This window comes from Penicillium robsamsonii (genome assembly GCF_028829455.1).
Source record: "Penicillium robsamsonii strain IBT 29466 chromosome Unknown utg000004l_segment0_segment0, whole genome shotgun sequence".
NCBI classification, from domain to species: Eukaryota; Fungi; Ascomycota; class Eurotiomycetes; order Eurotiales; family Aspergillaceae; genus Penicillium; species Penicillium robsamsonii.
The window spans coordinates 949,245-967,756 of record NW_026643222.1 but is presented as its reverse complement, the minus strand read 5'-3'; the positions used below and the strand labels follow the sequence as shown (position 1 = coordinate 967,756).

General features: G+C 49.2%; 12 protein-coding genes across 12 annotated transcripts; 5 read left to right on the top strand and 7 right to left on the bottom strand.

Moving 5' to 3' along the window:
- Nucleotides 1-1,401: 1,401 nt before the first annotated feature.
- N7447_007853 (uncharacterized protein) lies at nucleotides 1,402-2,606 on the top strand (the record flags this gene model as incomplete). Its single annotated transcript, XM_057232115.1, has 3 exons — nucleotides 1,402-1,538; nucleotides 1,594-2,418; nucleotides 2,495-2,606. The coding sequence occupies 3 exons, from the start codon at nucleotides 1,402-1,404 to the stop codon at nucleotides 2,604-2,606; spliced, it is 1,074 nt and encodes a 357-aa protein (XP_057083880.1).
- Nucleotides 2,607-5,457: 2,851 nt separating this feature from the next.
- On the bottom strand, nucleotides 5,458-6,609 carry N7447_007852 (putative oxidoreductase, 2OG-Fe(II) oxygenase family; the record flags this gene model as incomplete). The annotated part of the gene is made up of 2 exons (XM_057232114.1): nucleotides 5,458-6,165; nucleotides 6,226-6,609. 2 exons carry the CDS (start codon nucleotides 6,607-6,609, stop codon nucleotides 5,458-5,460), a joined length of 1,092 nt encoding a protein of 363 aa, XP_057083879.1.
- Nucleotides 6,610-7,038: 429 nt separating this feature from the next.
- Nucleotides 7,039-7,831, top strand: N7447_007851 (RNase P/RNase MRP complex subunit; the record flags this gene model as incomplete). Its single annotated transcript, XM_057232113.1, has 2 exons — nucleotides 7,039-7,567; nucleotides 7,626-7,831. 2 exons carry the CDS (start codon nucleotides 7,039-7,041, stop codon nucleotides 7,829-7,831), a joined length of 735 nt encoding a protein of 244 aa, XP_057083878.1.
- Nucleotides 7,832-8,359: 528 nt separating this feature from the next.
- On the bottom strand, nucleotides 8,360-8,670 carry N7447_007850 (uncharacterized protein; the record flags this gene model as incomplete). The annotated part of the gene is made up of 2 exons (XM_057232112.1): nucleotides 8,360-8,508; nucleotides 8,544-8,670. The coding sequence occupies 2 exons, from the start codon at nucleotides 8,668-8,670 to the stop codon at nucleotides 8,360-8,362; spliced, it is 276 nt and encodes a 91-aa protein (XP_057083877.1).
- A 94-nt stretch (nucleotides 8,671-8,764) lies between these two features.
- On the bottom strand, nucleotides 8,765-9,718 carry N7447_007849 (tRNA splicing endonuclease subunit SEN34; the record flags this gene model as incomplete). The annotated part of the gene is made up of 1 exon (XM_057232111.1): nucleotides 8,765-9,718. One exon carries the CDS (start codon nucleotides 9,716-9,718, stop codon nucleotides 8,765-8,767), a length of 954 nt encoding a protein of 317 aa, XP_057083876.1.
- A 511-nt stretch (nucleotides 9,719-10,229) lies between these two features.
- Nucleotides 10,230-10,532, top strand: N7447_007848 (uncharacterized protein; the record flags this gene model as incomplete). The annotated part of the gene is made up of 2 exons (XM_057232110.1): nucleotides 10,230-10,287; nucleotides 10,348-10,532. The coding sequence occupies 2 exons, from the start codon at nucleotides 10,230-10,232 to the stop codon at nucleotides 10,530-10,532; spliced, it is 243 nt and encodes an 80-aa protein (XP_057083875.1).
- Nucleotides 10,533-10,563: 31 nt separating this feature from the next.
- On the bottom strand, nucleotides 10,564-11,780 carry N7447_007847 (elongator complex protein 4; the record flags this gene model as incomplete). Its single annotated transcript, XM_057232109.1, has 2 exons — nucleotides 10,564-11,264; nucleotides 11,318-11,780. The coding sequence occupies 2 exons, from the start codon at nucleotides 11,778-11,780 to the stop codon at nucleotides 10,564-10,566; spliced, it is 1,164 nt and encodes a 387-aa protein (XP_057083874.1).
- A 300-nt stretch (nucleotides 11,781-12,080) lies between these two features.
- N7447_007846 (DNA-directed RNA polymerase core subunit RPB8) lies at nucleotides 12,081-12,567 on the top strand (the record flags this gene model as incomplete). The annotated part of the gene is made up of 2 exons (XM_057232108.1): nucleotides 12,081-12,406; nucleotides 12,462-12,567. The coding sequence occupies 2 exons, from the start codon at nucleotides 12,081-12,083 to the stop codon at nucleotides 12,565-12,567; spliced, it is 432 nt and encodes a 143-aa protein (XP_057083873.1).
- Nucleotides 12,568-12,690: 123 nt separating this feature from the next.
- N7447_007845 (uncharacterized protein) lies at nucleotides 12,691-12,984 on the bottom strand (the record flags this gene model as incomplete). Its single annotated transcript, XM_057232107.1, has 2 exons — nucleotides 12,691-12,879; nucleotides 12,946-12,984. The coding sequence occupies 2 exons, from the start codon at nucleotides 12,982-12,984 to the stop codon at nucleotides 12,691-12,693; spliced, it is 228 nt and encodes a 75-aa protein (XP_057083872.1).
- A 139-nt stretch (nucleotides 12,985-13,123) lies between these two features.
- On the bottom strand, nucleotides 13,124-14,151 carry N7447_007844 (thiamine pyrophosphokinase-related protein; the record flags this gene model as incomplete). The annotated part of the gene is made up of 2 exons (XM_057232106.1): nucleotides 13,124-14,051; nucleotides 14,111-14,151. 2 exons carry the CDS (start codon nucleotides 14,149-14,151, stop codon nucleotides 13,124-13,126), a joined length of 969 nt encoding a protein of 322 aa, XP_057083871.1.
- Nucleotides 14,152-14,415: 264 nt separating this feature from the next.
- On the top strand, nucleotides 14,416-15,096 carry N7447_007843 (OPI10 family protein; the record flags this gene model as incomplete). Its single annotated transcript, XM_057232105.1, has 1 exon — nucleotides 14,416-15,096. The coding sequence occupies one exon, from the start codon at nucleotides 14,416-14,418 to the stop codon at nucleotides 15,094-15,096; it is 681 nt and encodes a 226-aa protein (XP_057083870.1).
- Nucleotides 15,097-15,584: 488 nt separating this feature from the next.
- N7447_007842 (uncharacterized protein) lies at nucleotides 15,585-18,157 on the bottom strand (the record flags this gene model as incomplete). Its single annotated transcript, XM_057232104.1, has 4 exons — nucleotides 15,585-17,084; nucleotides 17,140-17,325; nucleotides 17,384-17,948; nucleotides 18,015-18,157. 4 exons carry the CDS (start codon nucleotides 18,155-18,157, stop codon nucleotides 15,585-15,587), a joined length of 2,394 nt encoding a protein of 797 aa, XP_057083869.1.
- Between the last annotated feature and the right edge of the window lie 355 nt (nucleotides 18,158-18,512).

Here is an 18,512-nt window from a genome sequence, read left to right as displayed (position 1 = left end):
GTAGGTTGACGAACTGCTTATACTTTGTGCTTTGGGATCCCCGTGTCATGCATTATGCATCTCTACTAGTCCAATGGAGAGAATCCCGTGTGGGTGTCAAAAGGTTCTTTTGCCACCCTTCCGTCCTAGAGGGGTTCTGCATTCTTCACGGTCCCAGTTATCAATAATTTAGTCAGCACTATAAAGAGCACTACTGTAGAGACGAAAAACGAAAGATGGTGCCCTAACAGTCAGTATACCCAGGTACGAAGTACGGAGAGTACATACGTACTCATCTTCAATCCAGTACCAATCCCTTTATGCTGTACGACGTAGTACATCGTACTCCGTAGTATAATACACAAAGGCTGTGAAGAAAAGACCGAACTCAAAAGTTCACGATCTCCACGGTAATCCAAATTCGGGTTTCAAAGGGAACTCACTCAAACCTCCTGATCGACTGCAATAGCGAAGAAATTTCAAGACATGCTCACTTTACCTCGACCTCCCCCCAATCCACTCCCACTGACCAATAAGTTAAGCTGTTTTTGGAAAGGCAGCCGGGGTGGCGGGTGCTGCCGTGGGGAGACCAGAGGATGTCAACTCCTCCCGGTGTCCCCACCCTTGGACAACCTTTGGAGCCAAGGGCTTTTACATGCGCTATCGGTCAACCGCCGGGGAAAAATACATAAGTGTACTTCATATTTTTGTTTTGTACTTTTGTTAGCATGACGAAACACAGTTGCCCCGTGAAGGTCCAGGACGGGACGCCAGACGAACCAATGACGTGCCAAGAAACAGGGGGGGGGGCCAGGTCTGTTCGATCCAGTTAAATAGCACGCTATTCTCGGATATGAGAAGAGAATCTCCTGAAGCCACAGAGTTTCGCGGCCAAAGCCATTTCAAAGTGTCAGCGGGTTGGAGGAGAAAGAGTGGGGAGTGCACATCAAAGACTAACTGGGAGATGTCAAAGTTACCAGGGCTTTGACCAGTTATCATATGGTACATGATTGTCGGTATTTTCCTATGATGGTTAGTATGGAGAGACATACTTCCATGTACTAGATCCACCCGGAGTAATAATCTGAATAAATAATATAAACCCCATAAATAAAAAACCCTTTTCAGGCGAATCAAATGAATAAAATAGAAAATAAAAATCGGAATATTCGAATATCCCAAACTACCCGAATCCACAGAACCACAGTACCGGAATCCCCACGTCTGAGCTTTGAGCCTTTTTATGTACAATACTTATGTACCTCTTGATTATCTGATATTCTCTATAATAATTGGGTTGTCCCTTTCCATCTCTCCTCTGCACGGAAATCCCACCTCCGGTCCACTTTGATATCCTTCACACTTGACATATTTTGTGTGGAGTCTTGACTGGATAAACCATTTTTTCTAGTTCTTCGAATAATGTCTCAAGATGGACGTCGCCAAGATAAGCCTGAGGGCTTCTCTAAATACCTTAAGCGTATGAAGACCGTCCTCCGTCCTCGGTCTATGTCCAAACGACAATCTATACCTCCCGGTGTAGCCGCTCCCGAAACGACGTACGATATACATTCTTCTACTTCAGCGCCATATACTAACATTGCCTAAATACAGTGCACCAAAGGAAGCATCACCACCGGCACCAGTTCCTGCGCCAGTATCAGCGCCAGAACCAGCCCCGACACCAGCTCCAACCCAGGATCTCAGCACACCAAGACCAGTCATGTACACCGACTTCCGAACGGCCCAGAACGAAAAGGCACGCGCCCTCTTCGCCAAATACGGCCTGACTGTCGACACCAGTGAATGGAAGACACCCACCGATCTTCAGATAACCCGTGTAACGAAGCCAATCCGCATGCGGGTGCGCCGTACCTGCCATCGCTGCGAAACAACCTTCGGTGCAGACAAAGTATGCATCAACTGCCAGCATACCCGCTGCACAAAGTGTCCCCGACACCCACCCAAAAAGGATGGCGAATCGACAACCCGCAAGCCCAAGGTCCCAGATGCCTACGTTCACCAACCCCGACTATTCCCCAGGACCTCGCACCTCAAGCTCAGCACCACCAAGGAAATTTCGCTCAAGATGCCGTCGCCCACGGGCGGCGCGGATTTCGTCCGTCGGCCGGTTCGCCAGCGTGTCCGCCGCAACTGTCACCTATGCGCCTCGATCTTTACCCCTGGCTCCAAGGAATGTCCTGGTTGCAGCCATGTGCGCTGCAAGATTTGTCCACGGGACCCGGCTAAACTCGATAAATACCCCGATGGCTATGCGGGTGATGCGGATCCGCCCAAGCCTAGACCTCAGCGCACGTTCAAGAAGACTCGTCGCAGAGTCCATTATGAATGTCATGTCTGTCAGACTTGGTTCCAGGGTAATTCGGAGACTTGTTCGAAGTGTGGCCAGGCGAAGTGTGATGAAACTAGACGAATCCCGTACGTTTGATATCAACCCAACATGTTGTTTTTTTGGAGGGGGGGATTTATGGCTAACATTTGATTTCTTTTGCAGTCCTAAAAAGGTCAAACCAGAACCAAGTCCTGAGGTTCTGAAGAGCATTGAAGAGAAACTAGCAGCTATGGCGCTTGAACAGACACCGGACACCGTCGAAGTGACAGCTTGATTGGAACATCTAGCGTTGCCTACCCGATTTACATTTACAACACGATCCTTTATGATATCCCCCATTTACCCCCACTAGCTTTGCCTTCCACGTTATTTGATCCATCCCGATGATACTTTGTTATTTTTATATGCCATGGTCCTACCAAGACAGAACATACAGAATATACATATACATGGGATGGTATGAACATCCGCACATTGAAACTAACTCACTCCCCTGACATGGATCCCGATGATGTGTATGTTTTCATGGCGTCCAGTGTCGACGTGCATATCGTATATTACTCACTATATTCTAAACATATGTAAGTGGCTTGACGCACACTGTGGCTGCTGTCAGAATAGGAAACTCGGTGGCAATGCCAAAGGACCTAAACCGGGAGGTCCACACACCAAAATAGACTATCGCGCCCAGTTTCCGTTTCCTGTGATATCAGACGCCATGCAATACTTTGAATACAGACATATAGTATACACGCATTCCATGCACTATGAAACTATAGTACATTCTACGGGAAATACTTTACATGCCAAAAAAAGAACATACCAAACCCATATTAACGGCGATTATTCCTAATCCGAAGGGTCTAGAATAATAAGTAATTTCCTACGTCATGCCTTGCTGCGGGGATCTGCATGTGCAATTGCCTCGTCCAAGCACCCTCGTGCATATTTTCTGCCTTGTCCCTTCTATCTTCCATCCCAACAATTCCAAATCTCCTCCTGTTCCCCGAGCTGACGTTTACCTTAAAATGATGTGGCATAGCACGAAAGGTAAGCACAAACCGGAATGCTTCCGGGGATGCACAAGAATAATTTCGGTCGACATACATCGTGACACGGCTGAAACGTAGATACAGTTCTAAGAGAACTTAGCGTTGTAATAGTTGAATGGAGCGGGTAGGAAACACCGTGTGGTCCGTTTGGACGGTCCGAGCCGTTTTTGATTTATTTTTGTAGATATGATATAGATTGGATGAACCGAGCTGAGGGTGCTTCCAGGGTTGACACGAGATTACCAAGACATTTGGTATTCCGGACAATGTATATTGTGCATTTGTCGGAATTCATTAAAAGGCCAGATAACAATGCATAGTGGAGCATATCGGACGGAATATCGATGGTTATTGGCCTGTAAGAAAATCGTCCATAGCCGCTGATATTCCCGATTTCTGACACTTTGAGTTTGAGACTGTGGTCTGATGGTGGATAGGTTTGATTTGAATTTACCCGTATTTGACGTTTCGTGAAGTAGCTTATCCATTTGACCCGCTAAATGGCCAGGTTCAAGATCTATGCTTTTGCATTTCCGGCTCAAATAAAAGTACCATCCTGTCATCCCTGGTTCTGCAGATCCCCTCAACTATAGGGACAGAGTAACTATGTAAACTACTGCGTAAAAATCACTAGATAAGAGGCGGTAGCCCGGGGAAGACCACCCGCTGTCACAATTATTCAGACGAGACAGATCCAGATTGTTGGGTCGCGGGGTTTGCATCTCAAATCCCGACGTCTGGACACGGCTTACTTGTGTGAGGGTTTAGTCAAAAGTACCTTCATTTTTTAAGTTTTCGCATGAATTAGCCACGGAGGATCATGCCAGTAAGTCAGGGGGAGGGTCGCTTAGGGAGTGGACAACCCGGTTCCAGAACATCGGGAATGGAGCGGCTGGGGAGAAAGACGCCCGAAGTGCCCTTTTTTTTTTATTTCCCAAAAAAATAGTAGATGGGACTGAAATCCATTTCAATGGCTAACCTAATCGAGAAGCTAACCCGGTCGTCATAGCCCGTGAAGATGTGGTTCAGACATGGCAAAACGATCGACAACCCACTATCGCTGGAAAATAAGAAATAACAGTTCTACATACTATGTGCAGTAGTCGCCACAGTTCGGAGTATGTGAGCCATTGCTGGAGATCATGATCGACATATAGAGAACAGGCTGTCATGTTGGACCGTTTACCTAATGCCAGCCTTGCGTCAACATGTAGCCACAATATGTAGCCAATTCAAAATCAGGTTAGACCTACCACATCCAAATCTTGGCACGTCAATACCCACGATGTTGAATCGCACTATACATAGGTACCACTTTCTAGTTTCGGGGGAATGTGTAATGTGTCAAATTGCACATCTTAGTTCCGTACAGAGGCGTCGTTTTTCATTTCAGCCGCGGTATCGCAAGACTCAAAATATGACAAATATAAGAGCGTCTTTGGGGAAAAGTCTAGATCCTCTCCACAAGTTGTCTTTACCAAAGTACCGGGTTGAAGGATCGGAGCTGTGTATCGTCAGATTCTAGCCGTTCGAAGGATATATTTGCCTTAATCTACATAGAGTTTATCTTCGGCTGATTTAGAGTAGACCCTCTTGCCTAGACGGGTGTAGTATGTAGTCTCCTGAGCTGGGTGGATTCGGTAGTTTCTGCTAGTTTTGCCCCTTGTCGAGCCTATCCTTTATCCTTTATGCTTTGATCTTTTTTTATTTTTGATTGGTAATCTACGGGGTACGATTACAAAGTTCATCGATGGAAGATCGACTATCTTAGTTTCAGGGGAGATATAGCACAAGTACATATTCCTAACTGGAAATATCTACCTTCCTCATTTGGAAACCTTGAGGGAGACATGGGTGATACCTCCCAAAGTGGTTCTTATTGGTTGTAAGATCATTGACTGGTCACACTATTCTACATGTGCTTCATCTTACGGCTATGGATCATAGAGCATTGCCGTTCCCTTTTTTAACATAGGTGCCTTGATACGTTATCTGCAAGCGTGTTAAGCTCCAAGTCATCACCGTTCCAAGATTCCACGTATTGATTATTCACGAAATGACATCAGACCAATGCTAAACCTTGATCCTCCGACTTAGTTGCTCGGTCCCTGCAGACTTCTCAAAATCAACCTCATTAACACGATCCACCCGACGACCCAAAGCCCGCCGAATAATCCAGTCCTTGCTATTAATCTCCTCTTCGGTCTGACCATCCTCCATAACAGGAATCCGATCAGATCCCTCCAACCGACGCAACATCACACTATCCTCGGGTCGTGCAAAGTACACAAGACTGTACCGCGTCGACTCAGCCTGCAGTCCCGGCGGTGCCACAACTCGGTGAATGTTCGACCGGAACAGCCCATTCGTAAACTTGACCATTGCGTCCCCAAGGTTGACAATAGCATGACCAGGAAGTGGTCTGACATAGATCCATTCGGCATCAGCACCGGGCGGTAGCACTTGTAGTCCCCCCAGTCGGTTGAACAGAACCGTCACGCTTCCAAAGTCTGTGTGTTGGCCCATCGCGGTACGTCTGTCGTCTACTGGCTGTGGTGGGGCTTTGATAAACCGCACCTGATCGCCGTTTACGGCGTGTTGTCGGTGTAGATTGGAGAGTGTGTCTTTTGGTAGGGCAAGTTGGTCGTTCAGGATGTCCAGGATTAGGGTTACGACTGCATGTGACCCGCGCATGAATGATCCCAGCCGGGCTCGGCTTTTATGCAGAGTCTCTGGGGCTGGTAGGGGATCACTGACTCCTAAAATATCGTCTTTGGAAACCTGTATATAGTTGTCAGCTGCTGTGAAGGTACAGCTCGATTTGCTCTTGAGCTGACGTACATTGTAGAACTCGTTCCGATCCAGATTCCCCTGCTTGTCAACCACCGCAGCTCCCTGCGCTTTATATCCAAAGTATGAGTTCTGTCCGCTGAAATCATACTGTTTTTTCTCCTCGATGCTCAGCTCAAATAGTCTCTCGCCGACTTGGAACAGATTATCTGCGTCACCGAGGAGAGATGAGCCTTGCTCTGAGTCTGATAGATCGAGATAGAAGAACCCAATGTCGGTTGATGCTTGGAACAGTCTTTCGTGCTCTGTTGGGTCACCTGCTAACAGCTTTCCCGACGATAGTCGAAGAAGGGGTGCTGTAGAGACATCATCTGGGAAAGGTGGAATTCCAGGGAAGTTGTTGGGGATGTCCTGTAGATCGGCCTGGGACTGCATGTTGATATATGCAAAATGGGGAGTCAGTAGTAGTATCTCAGCGTCTTTGTTCAGATGTTGTATCACACTTCAAACATGCGGCAGGAGTGTCAACTTGCTATATATTCATCTCATGAATGATATATGCGGGGAAGCATCAAAGAACCGAGGGACGATCTAAGTCTAGTTGCTGAGGGATCTAATATCCGAGAACATATCTGAATGCAGAAAATATAATATCAGACTTGAATCATGTTCAAATAATGTATATAAAGTGGTACCTTTGATCTATAGATGGCCTGGATATCTTATCGGTGTGTGACATCAAATAATTTTTCTCCAACCTCCAACAACCACAGTCCACGAATTCCAACTCCCAGTCTCCCATCCACTGGCCCTAACAAAAAAGACCCTGTTTGAAAGCCACGCCCATATCCAAGATAACCCAAGATGGCATCCTCGCCAGCCCCAAAAACTCACATAGCGCATACCCTTCTCTCACGCGCCCACTCCCCGGACAGCGCAACGCAACAATTCACCGAGCGCATCAAACAAAAACCCCTCTTCCTCCGCGCAACTTCCCCCTCAGCATCCGACAACCGCTCTCGCCGCCGCCTCCATCGCCTCCGCAAAAAAGAATACTTCCTCCGACACCAGAAGCCGCGACCGCTATCAGCGCGCGAAAAGCGCAAGTCAGGACTGTACGACCTACCCAAGGAAGAATGCAAGTACGCTATTTTCAAGGGTCTGCATGAGCTGTGGGTTGGGTATATGCAGGAGATCCTGGATGTGAAGGGCGGAGCACAGGGGCATGTTTCGCCGACGTCGCATGGAAGTAAGCTTGTCAGTGCGGATTACCATGGGGCTGAGGTTGAGATCGTTAGGAGTGGGTGTGCTGGCAGGGTTGGAGCTAAGGGGATTGTGGTGCGGGATACGAAGTTTACGTTTGTGATTGTTACTGAGAAGGATGAGATGAAGAGTGAGTTTTGACGAGAGGTACGATTTTGGGACTATGCTGACTTGGTTTATTTGTGTAGCGATACCGAAGGAACATACTGTCTTCCGGTTCACGGTGCCCGTGCCTGTGTCAACGCCGTCTGAGGGCGCGCAGGATCAGCAGACTCAGTCCGATGCTAAAGCTCCCATGCCGTTGGTTTTCGAGCTGCATGGAAATCAGTTCGAGAATCGGTCTGTGGACAGAGCTAATAAGAAGTTCAAGTGGAGGAACATTGATTACATTTGAGATGGTGGTCATTATCTCTGGTTCTTGTCAATTTACTACGATGGGATTGACTGCTCAATCGTCAAGCGGCCTCGAATGTTGCAAGTGTGCTGCTCCTGCCATAAAAGCTGATGCATGCGCTCCAGACTGCCGAGGGTCTTTGAAATTCAAGCTTCATGTCCATACTTGGCGGGCGCACACCGGTGTTCTATGAATCTAGACTCGTTCTTGTTTCATCATGCCCACTGAATGATACCACAGTGTACCATCCTAACGCCGAAAGGGACCGTATCCCGCACAACAAAGGCGAGAGCACCACAAGAAATTTCGACTCGAATAACCATCAAGTCGCTGGGGAGGATGGTCAATTAGAATAACGATGTTTATGAATATATTTTACTATATTAGTTGGCTAGAGATGTCTCACAGGTCAAATATACTATTTGTAACTGGCATGATGCTACAGATTTACCAGGTTAACCAGTGTAATGTGTAAATGTATATTTGATGCAGAGCTTTCTGCGAATGGATTCATAGTCATATGGCATGCTATTTCGGGTCGGACAATGCATGAATAGACCAGAGGGATGCGACCCTTCTTAACCGCACGTTGTTGCCCTCCCAAGCCTCCGACCGAAGGCGAGTCCCAACGGTAGCCTCGCTGTCATGGTAGACTACCTCTGGGGCGGGAATATCATCTGTATCTTTGTTGATCGAGGATGATCCAAATCACCAGTGATATATTTCTTCCCCAGGTTCAACGAGGCCAGGCAGAGGCCAGGCACAGTTGAAAGTCGTGCATCTGGTTCGAGGAACCTGAAGGCATGCAAAGAACGACGGTAGCGTGGTGCATGAGCCATGGAATCTTTGCAAGGGGCGAATCTAAGCGATAGGCCCGATAGATGGGAAATCAAAACAAATAAAGGATATGAAACCCTTCACATCCTTCATTCCTCACATTCCAGCCCACTCAAGACTGAAAGCCCGCACAGTACCCACACGATCAGCCTCCGAGTCGACCTCATCGATTCCCTTCTGTGCTCCGCCGATCAGGAAACCCTTCTTCACACCAGTGCCCAGTCTGCCACCGACAACGAGATCCATTATATCAATACGTTGGTCCCAGTCGTAGGACACCACGAGGAAGTGCGAGTGGAAGCGCAGCGGGTCACCCGGGTAGGCCATGTATTGGCACCCGAAGCGTAGGCCGGGAGAGAGGAAGTATCCTTTGGAGTGGAGGTGGGCGAAGAGAGGATAGGAGGGTGGCACCGCGGGTGCTGAAAGGTGGGTTGATGGTGGAGGCGTGGAAAGAGGCGGGTAAGAAGTTGCGGGCGTAATGGCAGTTGCGGCCTGAGGGGGTGTGCTCATCGAGCCGGTGGATGGAGACGATGGGCGGTCCTCTGAGTTGAAGAGGTCAACGATGGCAGCGTTCTTCGGCGCCGGGGTGGAAGAGCCTTCCCCAGGAACCGTAGATGCCTGGGCAGCAGCAGCAGCACTAGCTTTGGCTTTGGCCTTTGCTTTCTTTTCTTCTAATTTCTTCAATGTCTGTTCCCGGTTGCGCTCTTTGCGATCCGATTGGATACGCGAGACATGCAGGCCTTGGGATTCGAGGTCGCGGAGGTACCGTCTGCGATCCTCTTCTAAGAGGGTGTTCATGCCTTCGTGTGCCTTGGCTTCGTCTACGATGCAAGCTACACCCTTGTCCACTAACAGCCGTGCCTCCTCGGGCATCAGCTCGAGTGGGAGACCCAGGAAGACATTCTGCTGCGGGATCTGAGGCAGAGTCCCGATGAGCACACCGCAAATGTGATGCTCACGTCGCAGATACGTCACGGCATCAATTGAGAACAACAGGTATCTACCGGATACATAGGATATCGGAATGGGAAGGTCTGGTTGGAAATCCATTTTTTTTTCTTTCTGATTTGAGACTTGTGGGATTTTTCAAGAATTCTGTGGCAAGGACAGTTAGCGCTTGTCCAATATGCAAATATGCAGGTAGCCAGCAAGGTAAATTTGGTGATCGCGATTCATTTTCCAGTACGTTTCTCAGCAAGCACTCAGTGACGTATCAAAGAGTTTCAGGGGATTGACAGATTGTAGTTAAATAATCATGCGAGTGGGGAGATGGGTGAAGGAGACGAAGGGAAGCTTACCATTAAAGAAGTATTAAAGTGTCGATAACATAGATCAAACACCCAGGATCTTTGGATTTGACCAGCAAAGCCAGGGTTGATTGAAGAGAGAAGAGAAGAGAAGAACAAGAAAAAAAAAAAAAGGAAAAGGAAAAGCTGAGCTTATACGCTAGTCCTATTTAGGAATAGGCCTTCTTGGCAAGCGAACTGCTGAACGTCGTTGTTTATCATCATCTTCATTGGCATTCGTTGAGTATTTTATATTTCTTCTTTTATACTGCATCATGGGTTTCCTACTATTGCTGTTCCTAGTATTCTTTGCACCCCTGCTACTCTTTGTTGGTCAGTATCGCGCAGCATCCTTAGACAGTTAGACGCGACCGCATTACTAACACCGAACAGCATGGCTTGCAGCTTCATCCTGTCTAGGGAATCGCCTCCGCTCTATGCGGCCAGGATTAGACGGATATGGGGCGAGCTACCTGCGCACAATGGCCAATTCCGGTCCTGCTATGTCCGAGCAGATCGAGATGGACGATATGCTATCAGAACCAGGGACCCAACGACACTTTGAGGAGGACGACTGAGTCTAGGGAATCACACCAAACATCAAGCGTCTCAGAATTCGAGATCTGATTTCTTAGGCATTCCGCCTGGAGCCGACGCATCTTGCGCCTCTGTGTCTCCTTCAGCCGGTGGCAGACTGAACGGTTTAATCTCGAATCGCCGGCGGCTCAGAATAAACGCCCAATCCTCTCCAACATTCTGATCGCTTCCACCCCCACGTTCATGCAAAACTGGAAGCCGATGCGTCTTGAGCATACCCTGCGGTGGCTCTTCTTGTGAGGTCGCCGCTCCTGAGGTAGCCATGGCATCCGCAGAGTGCGGGAAGGGACAAAGCTCAATGACGCCGTCACTAAGCAGTTCGATCCAGCGAACTAGCCCCGATGATCGGGGATAGAGAGACAGAGGCATCGTGATCATTGCGGTGACGCGGGTGTTGTGCGCGCTCATCAGCGCCTTGAGGGCATGAAAGAACTGGAGCACATGTTCGGGTTGGCAGGCGTTCGGCGGGTAAATTGTGGGGTTGAGTAGAGAAGGAATGACGATACGGTGGATTGTATTGGCGGCGCTGGATGTGATTGCTGTCTGGAGTCGTTTGAGGACGGCGAGGAATGGTGACTCTTTGGAGGGCATAAGTGGGATGAAGGACATGTTTGTAATAGATGGATGGGTGAGACGTTTCGTGAGATCGAAGGCATGACAGAAAGCGGGCGCTTCTTTTGCTACTGTATCCTGTTCCCCAGGATTCGTAGAAGCTATATTCATCAGCATATTGAAGCTAGAAGCAGTGTTTTGTTTCAATGCTCACCACCCCGCGAACCAGCGACTGCCCCAAACTCGCCCAATCGCTCGTATCGCCATGCAATTTTCATGCGATCATCCTTGCGCCTGTCAGATCTCTTCTCATCTAGCGACTCCGCCGAGCCGATCAGACCAGGCAAACTTCGGCCCCATTGCTCTGGCACTCCAACCACATGAACCTTCTGCTCTTGGATTACACCCTCCGCTGCATAGTAACGCAGCAATGCGCCCGCAAAATCCGTAGTTCCGTTCTCTTCAACCAACAATAATTTCCCCATTGGTAGGCCTGCATGGCCTGCAAGAAGATTATCTAGAGAGCGAGTCCCTGTCGAGGTTGTTGGCCGTCCATCATCGGGGGAGGGGCGAATGCCCGGCGTGCTTTCTGGCGCAGCGGGCTGTGCGGTAGCATTAGGAACAGCGTTGCGATCAAGTCCAGGAGAAAGACCTATGTTTCGCTTGCGAAAGGACATGATGAAGAAATTCAAATCAAGTATAAAAATAACCAGTAAAGCTGTAACCAAGGAGCAGATGTCAAACCAACGAAATCGTTATCGGCGGGGACCAAAAGGCGGCAGAAAAAAAAAAGCTTCAGGTCTCCGATCAACCTCTCCACCTCCGACTCCAACTCTTCTCTTCACCACTCTCGCACCACCAACTAGCCATTGCGGGCCTTTGAACCTACGATAATTTGTGTGCGGTCGTCTGCGCATAATTCAGTCTACCAAAACCCCCATACATAGACCGAAAATCCAGCGGTCGCAACCTTCATCATGTCCGACCCGCTCCTCTTCGAAGATACCTTCACGATCACATCGATCAACGCCCAGAAGTATGACCGCGTCTCCCGTCTTACTTGCAACTCCAACGATGCCTCCATCACTTTCACCCTGGATGTGAACACTGAGCTGTACCCATGCGCGGTCGGCGAGTCGCTGTCCCTCGCTCTGGCCTCGACTCTCTCTCTTGATGGCAAGGAGGATACCCGCGCCAGCTGGAGGGAGGTCAGCATGGGTGATCAGACCCTAGCGGATGACTACGATTACGTTTGCCATGGCAAGGTGTACCGCTTTGAGGAGGGTACCACTAAGGATACCATGTGAGTTTCGTTACTGATGTGTTGGTTCTTGCGGATACTAACGTTACATTTTCAGGGCTGTCTTTGTGTCATTCGGAGGCCTGCTGCTCTACCTGGAGGGTCCCTACAAGAAGCTTGCCCCGTTGAGAATCGATTACGTGTACTTGCTGCTTAAGAAATAAGCTTGTCGTTGGAATTCTCTTTTTTTGCTTACGACCTTGGCACAGGATGAGATGGATCTTGGATTGATCTTGAGGCAAAGCCCAAATGGGGGAAAAGTCGGTGTATTTAAGCCGGACCGATGTTCATATCGTTCTTATGGGGTGCAGCGCAGGCGTTCTTTGCATTTTGATTTGGGAATACCAATAGATTATCATAATAAACATGATTTTCATGGGATTGATGAGATGAACCTTGACAGTTCGATAATCAAACACGTATTGGGGTAGGCTGCCGCTACATAAAGCTGTAACTGCTGAAGCCGCACAGTGTGCCTTGGAGAGTCAAAACCCCGATCGATCTGATTTTAGTGACGCATTATGATTCGTGCTCGTGTTTACAGTAGGCGGCAGTGCGGTTGTCACTGTGGATCGAATCATCTGCTATACGGAGGTTGCCTTGATTGTGCAAATGGGGAACAGAACCCCCCAAGTGCAGATTTAAAAGCGAAGTTGATAGGTTTTACGTTCAACATATCCGTCCATATGTACTCTTTAACTCAGATATCAAACAAGTAATCTACTTCGTGCAATGCGAAGCAGTCGGATGCTCCAAGCGACGATGCAATCTAGCAATGATCTCCAAGTAATCCGGCTCATTCTCCGGCGTCAGCAGCCCATGCCTCACAAAGAAATCAACCATGATATTAGCACAGTTGGGCTTGAACTCGCCACGCTCCAAAGCCGCCTTCACCTCCGGAACCGACATCAACTTGAATTCCTCGACCTCATTATCCCCAGGTTTCGGAATAATCTCAGCATCAAGTTTGAGATCGTATATGTACTCAACCTCAGGTTGAATAAGGCCCGTCTCGCCGCCAGCGCGCACATCACGCACATGCGAGTATGTAACACAGCCTGTGGAGACAGTTGCAGCGCGCACCACTGCCTCAGGCAGGGATGCCTCTTCCATTGCTTCGCGGACGATACATTCAAACGGCATCTCGCCGGTGCACATGCCGCCGGCAACGGTGTTATCAAGGAGGCTTGGGTAAGTCTGCTTGTTCTTTGCGCGACGTGGAACCCAGATCTTGATTCCAGATTCGTCCTCCACGTAGCCTGTTAGATGGGCGCCGTAGGAGACGATTCCGAAAAGCGGGGTTGCAGAGCGCTCCATCTCGAGGAGGAATTCTCCGCCTGGGCCGTAGACTGCGTAGCTCTCATTGCGCCAGCCTTTCAGCACTTCGAATTTGTCTTGTTTCACGGCTTCGGCTATGTCTGCTTCGACGAGCTTGCTCCGCTGTGCGGGGGTGGCTCCTTCCGGTGTCACTAGCGTCACAGTTTGCGCGGTCGAGTCGATGGTCCAACTTTTCTCGGACCAGGGAAATTTCTCGACGACTGCATTTAGAATGTAGCCGAGTGTACAGTCGTAACCGGATACTTTGAATGCATGGTAGTTGTTCAGGTTCTCCGTGTATGCGGCGCGATCATCCTCGTAGTAGGGGAAGCTGCGGGGTGTAAGACGAAAACGCGAGTGGAGGGAGCAATCGAGTTAGGACAGCTTTACTTATCGCATTCGATGACCAGGTCTAGATTTGATTTGCCCATATTGATTTCTGAATACAGAAGCTGATCCCAAATGTCAAGTCGAAGTCGCAAGTTGACATACCAGACGTTTGTTTAGCCAAGCCAAACCCTTATCGGCCACCGATAAGGGCAGCCCCTCTAAATGTCACTTTCGTCATCGAAAAACAGGACAAAGAGAAGCTTGGAGAAGCTTAAAGAACTGTACAAAGAACCTCAATCGCAGCTCACCTCTCAATCTCCGCTTTACCAGCTGTTCAGGCTCTCCAACTCCTACAACCACCCACCATGTTCTCCGTTGTGGTCCCAGGCCGCCCATGCCTGACAGACATCATCGCAATAGACGGCCAACCAAACGGCCAAGCAACCAAATTCGCCTTCACGATCCCCCTCAGCCCATCCTTCAGCGACATAGTTGTCTTCTTTCTACCAGGAACAACCCTCCCTCCAAACACCGGTGCCGCAATCTACGCCCAACTCCCAGACCCCAACACTGGCGCACCCTCCAACTTCCGCTTCATCGGCGCATTGGCAAACGAAAAGCCCTCAGGCATTTTCACCGTGCGTCCACCGGGTAGTGCAATGCACCGCTCAGAGGCCGAGGAAGAAGACGAGATGCTCGATGAGGCAAGCGCTGCTGCAGCGGGCGTCTTGACACTGGGTATTTCGATCGAAGAAGTACAGAATATTGCGCCGCAGCTGGCTGCGCTGGAAGCGGAGCGTCCTTCGGGTCGGATGTCTAATGCATTGGTTCCGCAGGCTGCGGGACAGAAGCAGATCTCGACGAAGGTGTTGGCGCAGCGTATTATTGGGAATGCGTTTAATTTCCTCGCGAGCTTTGCGGAGAATGACAAGGGGCAGGATGTGGTACCGCTGAAGAGCTTCCATAATTGGTGGGCGAAGTTTGAGCGGCGCATTGAGGCTGATCCTACGTTTTTGGAGCGCGAGGATCCTACTGCTAATGTGTGAGCTGTGAGAACTTTGCTCTGTAGGGTTTGATCATTGGATTGGCTGGTGCTTTTTTTTCATATTGCATTTGTTCTCGACTCGCCCTCGGCGGGTGTGCAGCAATGAGTATATGGCATCTCTTGCATGTTTTGGTTAATGAGTCCCTTTTGGTGTTTTGGACATGTTTGGCGATATTCTCCTTTTTTTTTTCTGTGACCTACTGGAGTTCATCTTATGTCTCGATAGGTACGATTTTGGCTCTTTATTGATAATAAGACTTTTGGAAGAACAACTAAAACATGAAACACGCAGGTATTTGTACTGGTATCATCTATGTACTCATCAGATAAAAATTATATATACAAACATCCTAGACCATATCCAGAATTTTTCCAGCAATAGGACGTAACAAATCACATAAAACACCGTCCCAATTCCTCGATGTATTCCACCTCGCTAGCCGTAACACGCAAAAAGAAAAGCAAACCAGGAAAGAAAAAAAAAAGTATTCAGCATGCAGTCGATCCACGCGAAATATTCTGCAACGACGTATCGGCCCTCAACCGGATACCCGGCGCATAGCAAAGACTATACAACTCATCGACATAACTCGTAGGCGTAGGTTCAATACCACCGGAAACGACAACCTTCGTATCCCGATTACTGAGATTGTTCTGATTCGAGTTCTCATGAAGGTGTGTATAATCAACGCGAACCTCCTTGCGAACGGTGATATCCCGCAACGCAGTCGCAGTAGGGTCCACAAAGGATTCCTGGGAGTATCGCGAGCCAGAGCCCGATGTAGAGGTCGGCGCGCTCTTGCGCGATGGCCAAAGACGCAGAATGGCCATTTTAGCCGTGGAGGCGAGATCGTTCTCACTGGCAGTCGAGCCCGAGCGCACGTCTGTGCAGAAGAGTTCTTGGCCCAGTTCGCGGGCGAAGTCGTCGCGGTCTGTGAGGGCTTCGTTTATTTGTTGCTGTACGCGGAAGAGACGGAATGGTGTGAAGGTGTAGTCTGGGTTGGCGATTTGGGTGTCGAGTGTGCCGACAACGCAGAAGGCGAGGATGGTGCAGTTGTTTTGCATAGATGTTTCGGGGTTGGAGGGTGCGGTACGGCAGGGGGCAGTTAATGGGCGGGAAGACAGTTGCGCCGCGCCGCGCAGGTCTTCTGGGATGGTTTTTGAGAGGGTGATTATGGATTTGGTGAGATGGGTGCGGAATTCGGCTAGGTTGGGGAAGGCTTGTGCTGCGGCGGCGGAATCGAGGTATCGCATGCATGCATCCATGGACCAGCCTTCCATGTGGGAGATGAGTTCTAGGTGATGGAGTTGGAGTTGTTTTATTGGGATGGTCGCAGATGGGAGGGGGTTGCCGACGCCCTTGGCGGTTAGGATCTCGAAGTGGTCGTGGATTGTTGGGCGCATCATGAAGTTGACGAGGTGTACCCCCTCGTCGAAGCCTCGATTTGAGCTTGCGTAGTCGCGCATATCGCGAAGGGAGGTGGCTAGGCTTGCTTCGGGGACGTGGATGCGTCGAGACAGCATTCCTGTGACATGCTCGATGGTTGCGAACCGGAATCCTTGTGCTTTCAGGCGTTCTACCTCATGCTTCTGCAGCTGGCGAACAGTGAACATCAATTGACCCTTACCAGTGCGGAGGGACGAGCGGCCCATGGCTCGAGACAGTCGCGAGATGGGGATAGCAGTGGAGAGAACATCATCGTAGAGTGTACCCAAATCCTGGAGAGGCAGACGAAGTTCATCTGAGAGCTCTTGGGCTGTGACACAGAATAGTTGCTTGAACAATGTATCAAAGTCAGTTTGCAACTCCGTATCCTTGTCCATAAACACTCCTCGAGATAGTATATGTTTCTCAATGGCGCTTTCTTCGGAATCAAGGCGATTTCGCATGAAGGGAACCAGATCTTTCACGGCGGGCCAGTTTCGAGTTGCCCTAAACGCCCACAGAAAGGTAGGGTGGGTGCGAGTGAGGTCATCATCTTTAAACGTCTAGTTCGCAATTCGTTAGTCAAGACCCCTACTATAATCTAGTGGGCTGACATACCCGTCCGATATAATGATCGACAATCTTTCTCGTAGGAAGCAAAGCCTGCGTCGTAACCATGATTCGTCCAGTGGGATCAAAGTAGGCACAGGCGAGAACAAGCTGATGGGCACGTGCCGTCGACTTTCTGCGATTTCGGCCAGCGAGAATAGCGCACATCGACAAGATCAAACAAGCAACACAGGCCTAGACAGCGGTCAGTCTTCCAAATCCCCCATACTTTGGAAGAAATCTCAAAACATACCAGAACAGTGCAGACAATAACAACCTGACTCCTCGACAACTGAGTTCCTATCATGACCCTACGGTCGTGATCCAAATAGATCGTTCCAACAGTCGCAGTCCAATGCATGCCGGAGACAGCACCTGCCAATAAACAAGCACAGATTCCACGCCTCCACCAGCTATCCGTCCAAGTGGCTCTCCAGCGGAAGAAGATACCCAGAGCAGCAGTACTGGAGAAGATAGAGATGATCGCCGCGCCCACGACGTTGGCAACGTGGTAGGTGCATCTATAGTTCGAGATTCCGAGTTGACCGACATAGTGCATACCGCAGACCGCGCTACCAGTGAGCAAGCCTCCGGTGAGGATGCGAAGATAGCCTGCCTTTTCCTCAACACCGACGGCGTAGAAGGCAAATAGCAGTACTACAACGGGTAGCACGAAGGAAGTACCCGTGAAGGCGACGTTATACATGACTTGCACGTCTGCCTCGCCTTCGCCCAGGACGATGGCGCGATTGCCGATAAAGTGCATACACCAAATCCCGATGCCTCCCATTGTGATCGATGAGGTTAGGAGAAGGTACCTATTGATTTTTGTTGATTAGTTACATGTTTGAATGCCGGAGTCGATATCGAGTTTTAGGGCATACCAATTGTATAAACCGGACCTCGACGTCCGCCGGTGGAGTAGTTCTAATGTGGTTGTGCAACCCATTGCACTGATCACATAAGAGAGAATAATGTACCCCGCCAGGTACGTGACCTTCCTCGGTCCATTGTCGTCTGTCGACATTGTGCAAAAAGAAAGAAGTAGTTGTGGGTATATCGTTATCCGAGCATTGATGAGTGGAGTATAGTGGTAAGTATAGTCGAAGACGACTGTTCTAATCAATATAAAGGTGACATGAAGAGATTGATATAAGTGCGGAGAGCCAACCAGATATAAAAAAATCCCAAGTCCAGCGAGACAGGGCTAAAGATAAACATCTTATAAGCCCAAGCGCCTGTCAAGCCGCATATTATAGATCCACGGTACAATCAAACCCCTCCGAATCCACGTCAAATACAACATAAATTGACGTGTATCACGATGGCGCCCTAGTCTGATCTAGATGTGAGCTCCACCAAAAGGGGCCATGCATTCAGCT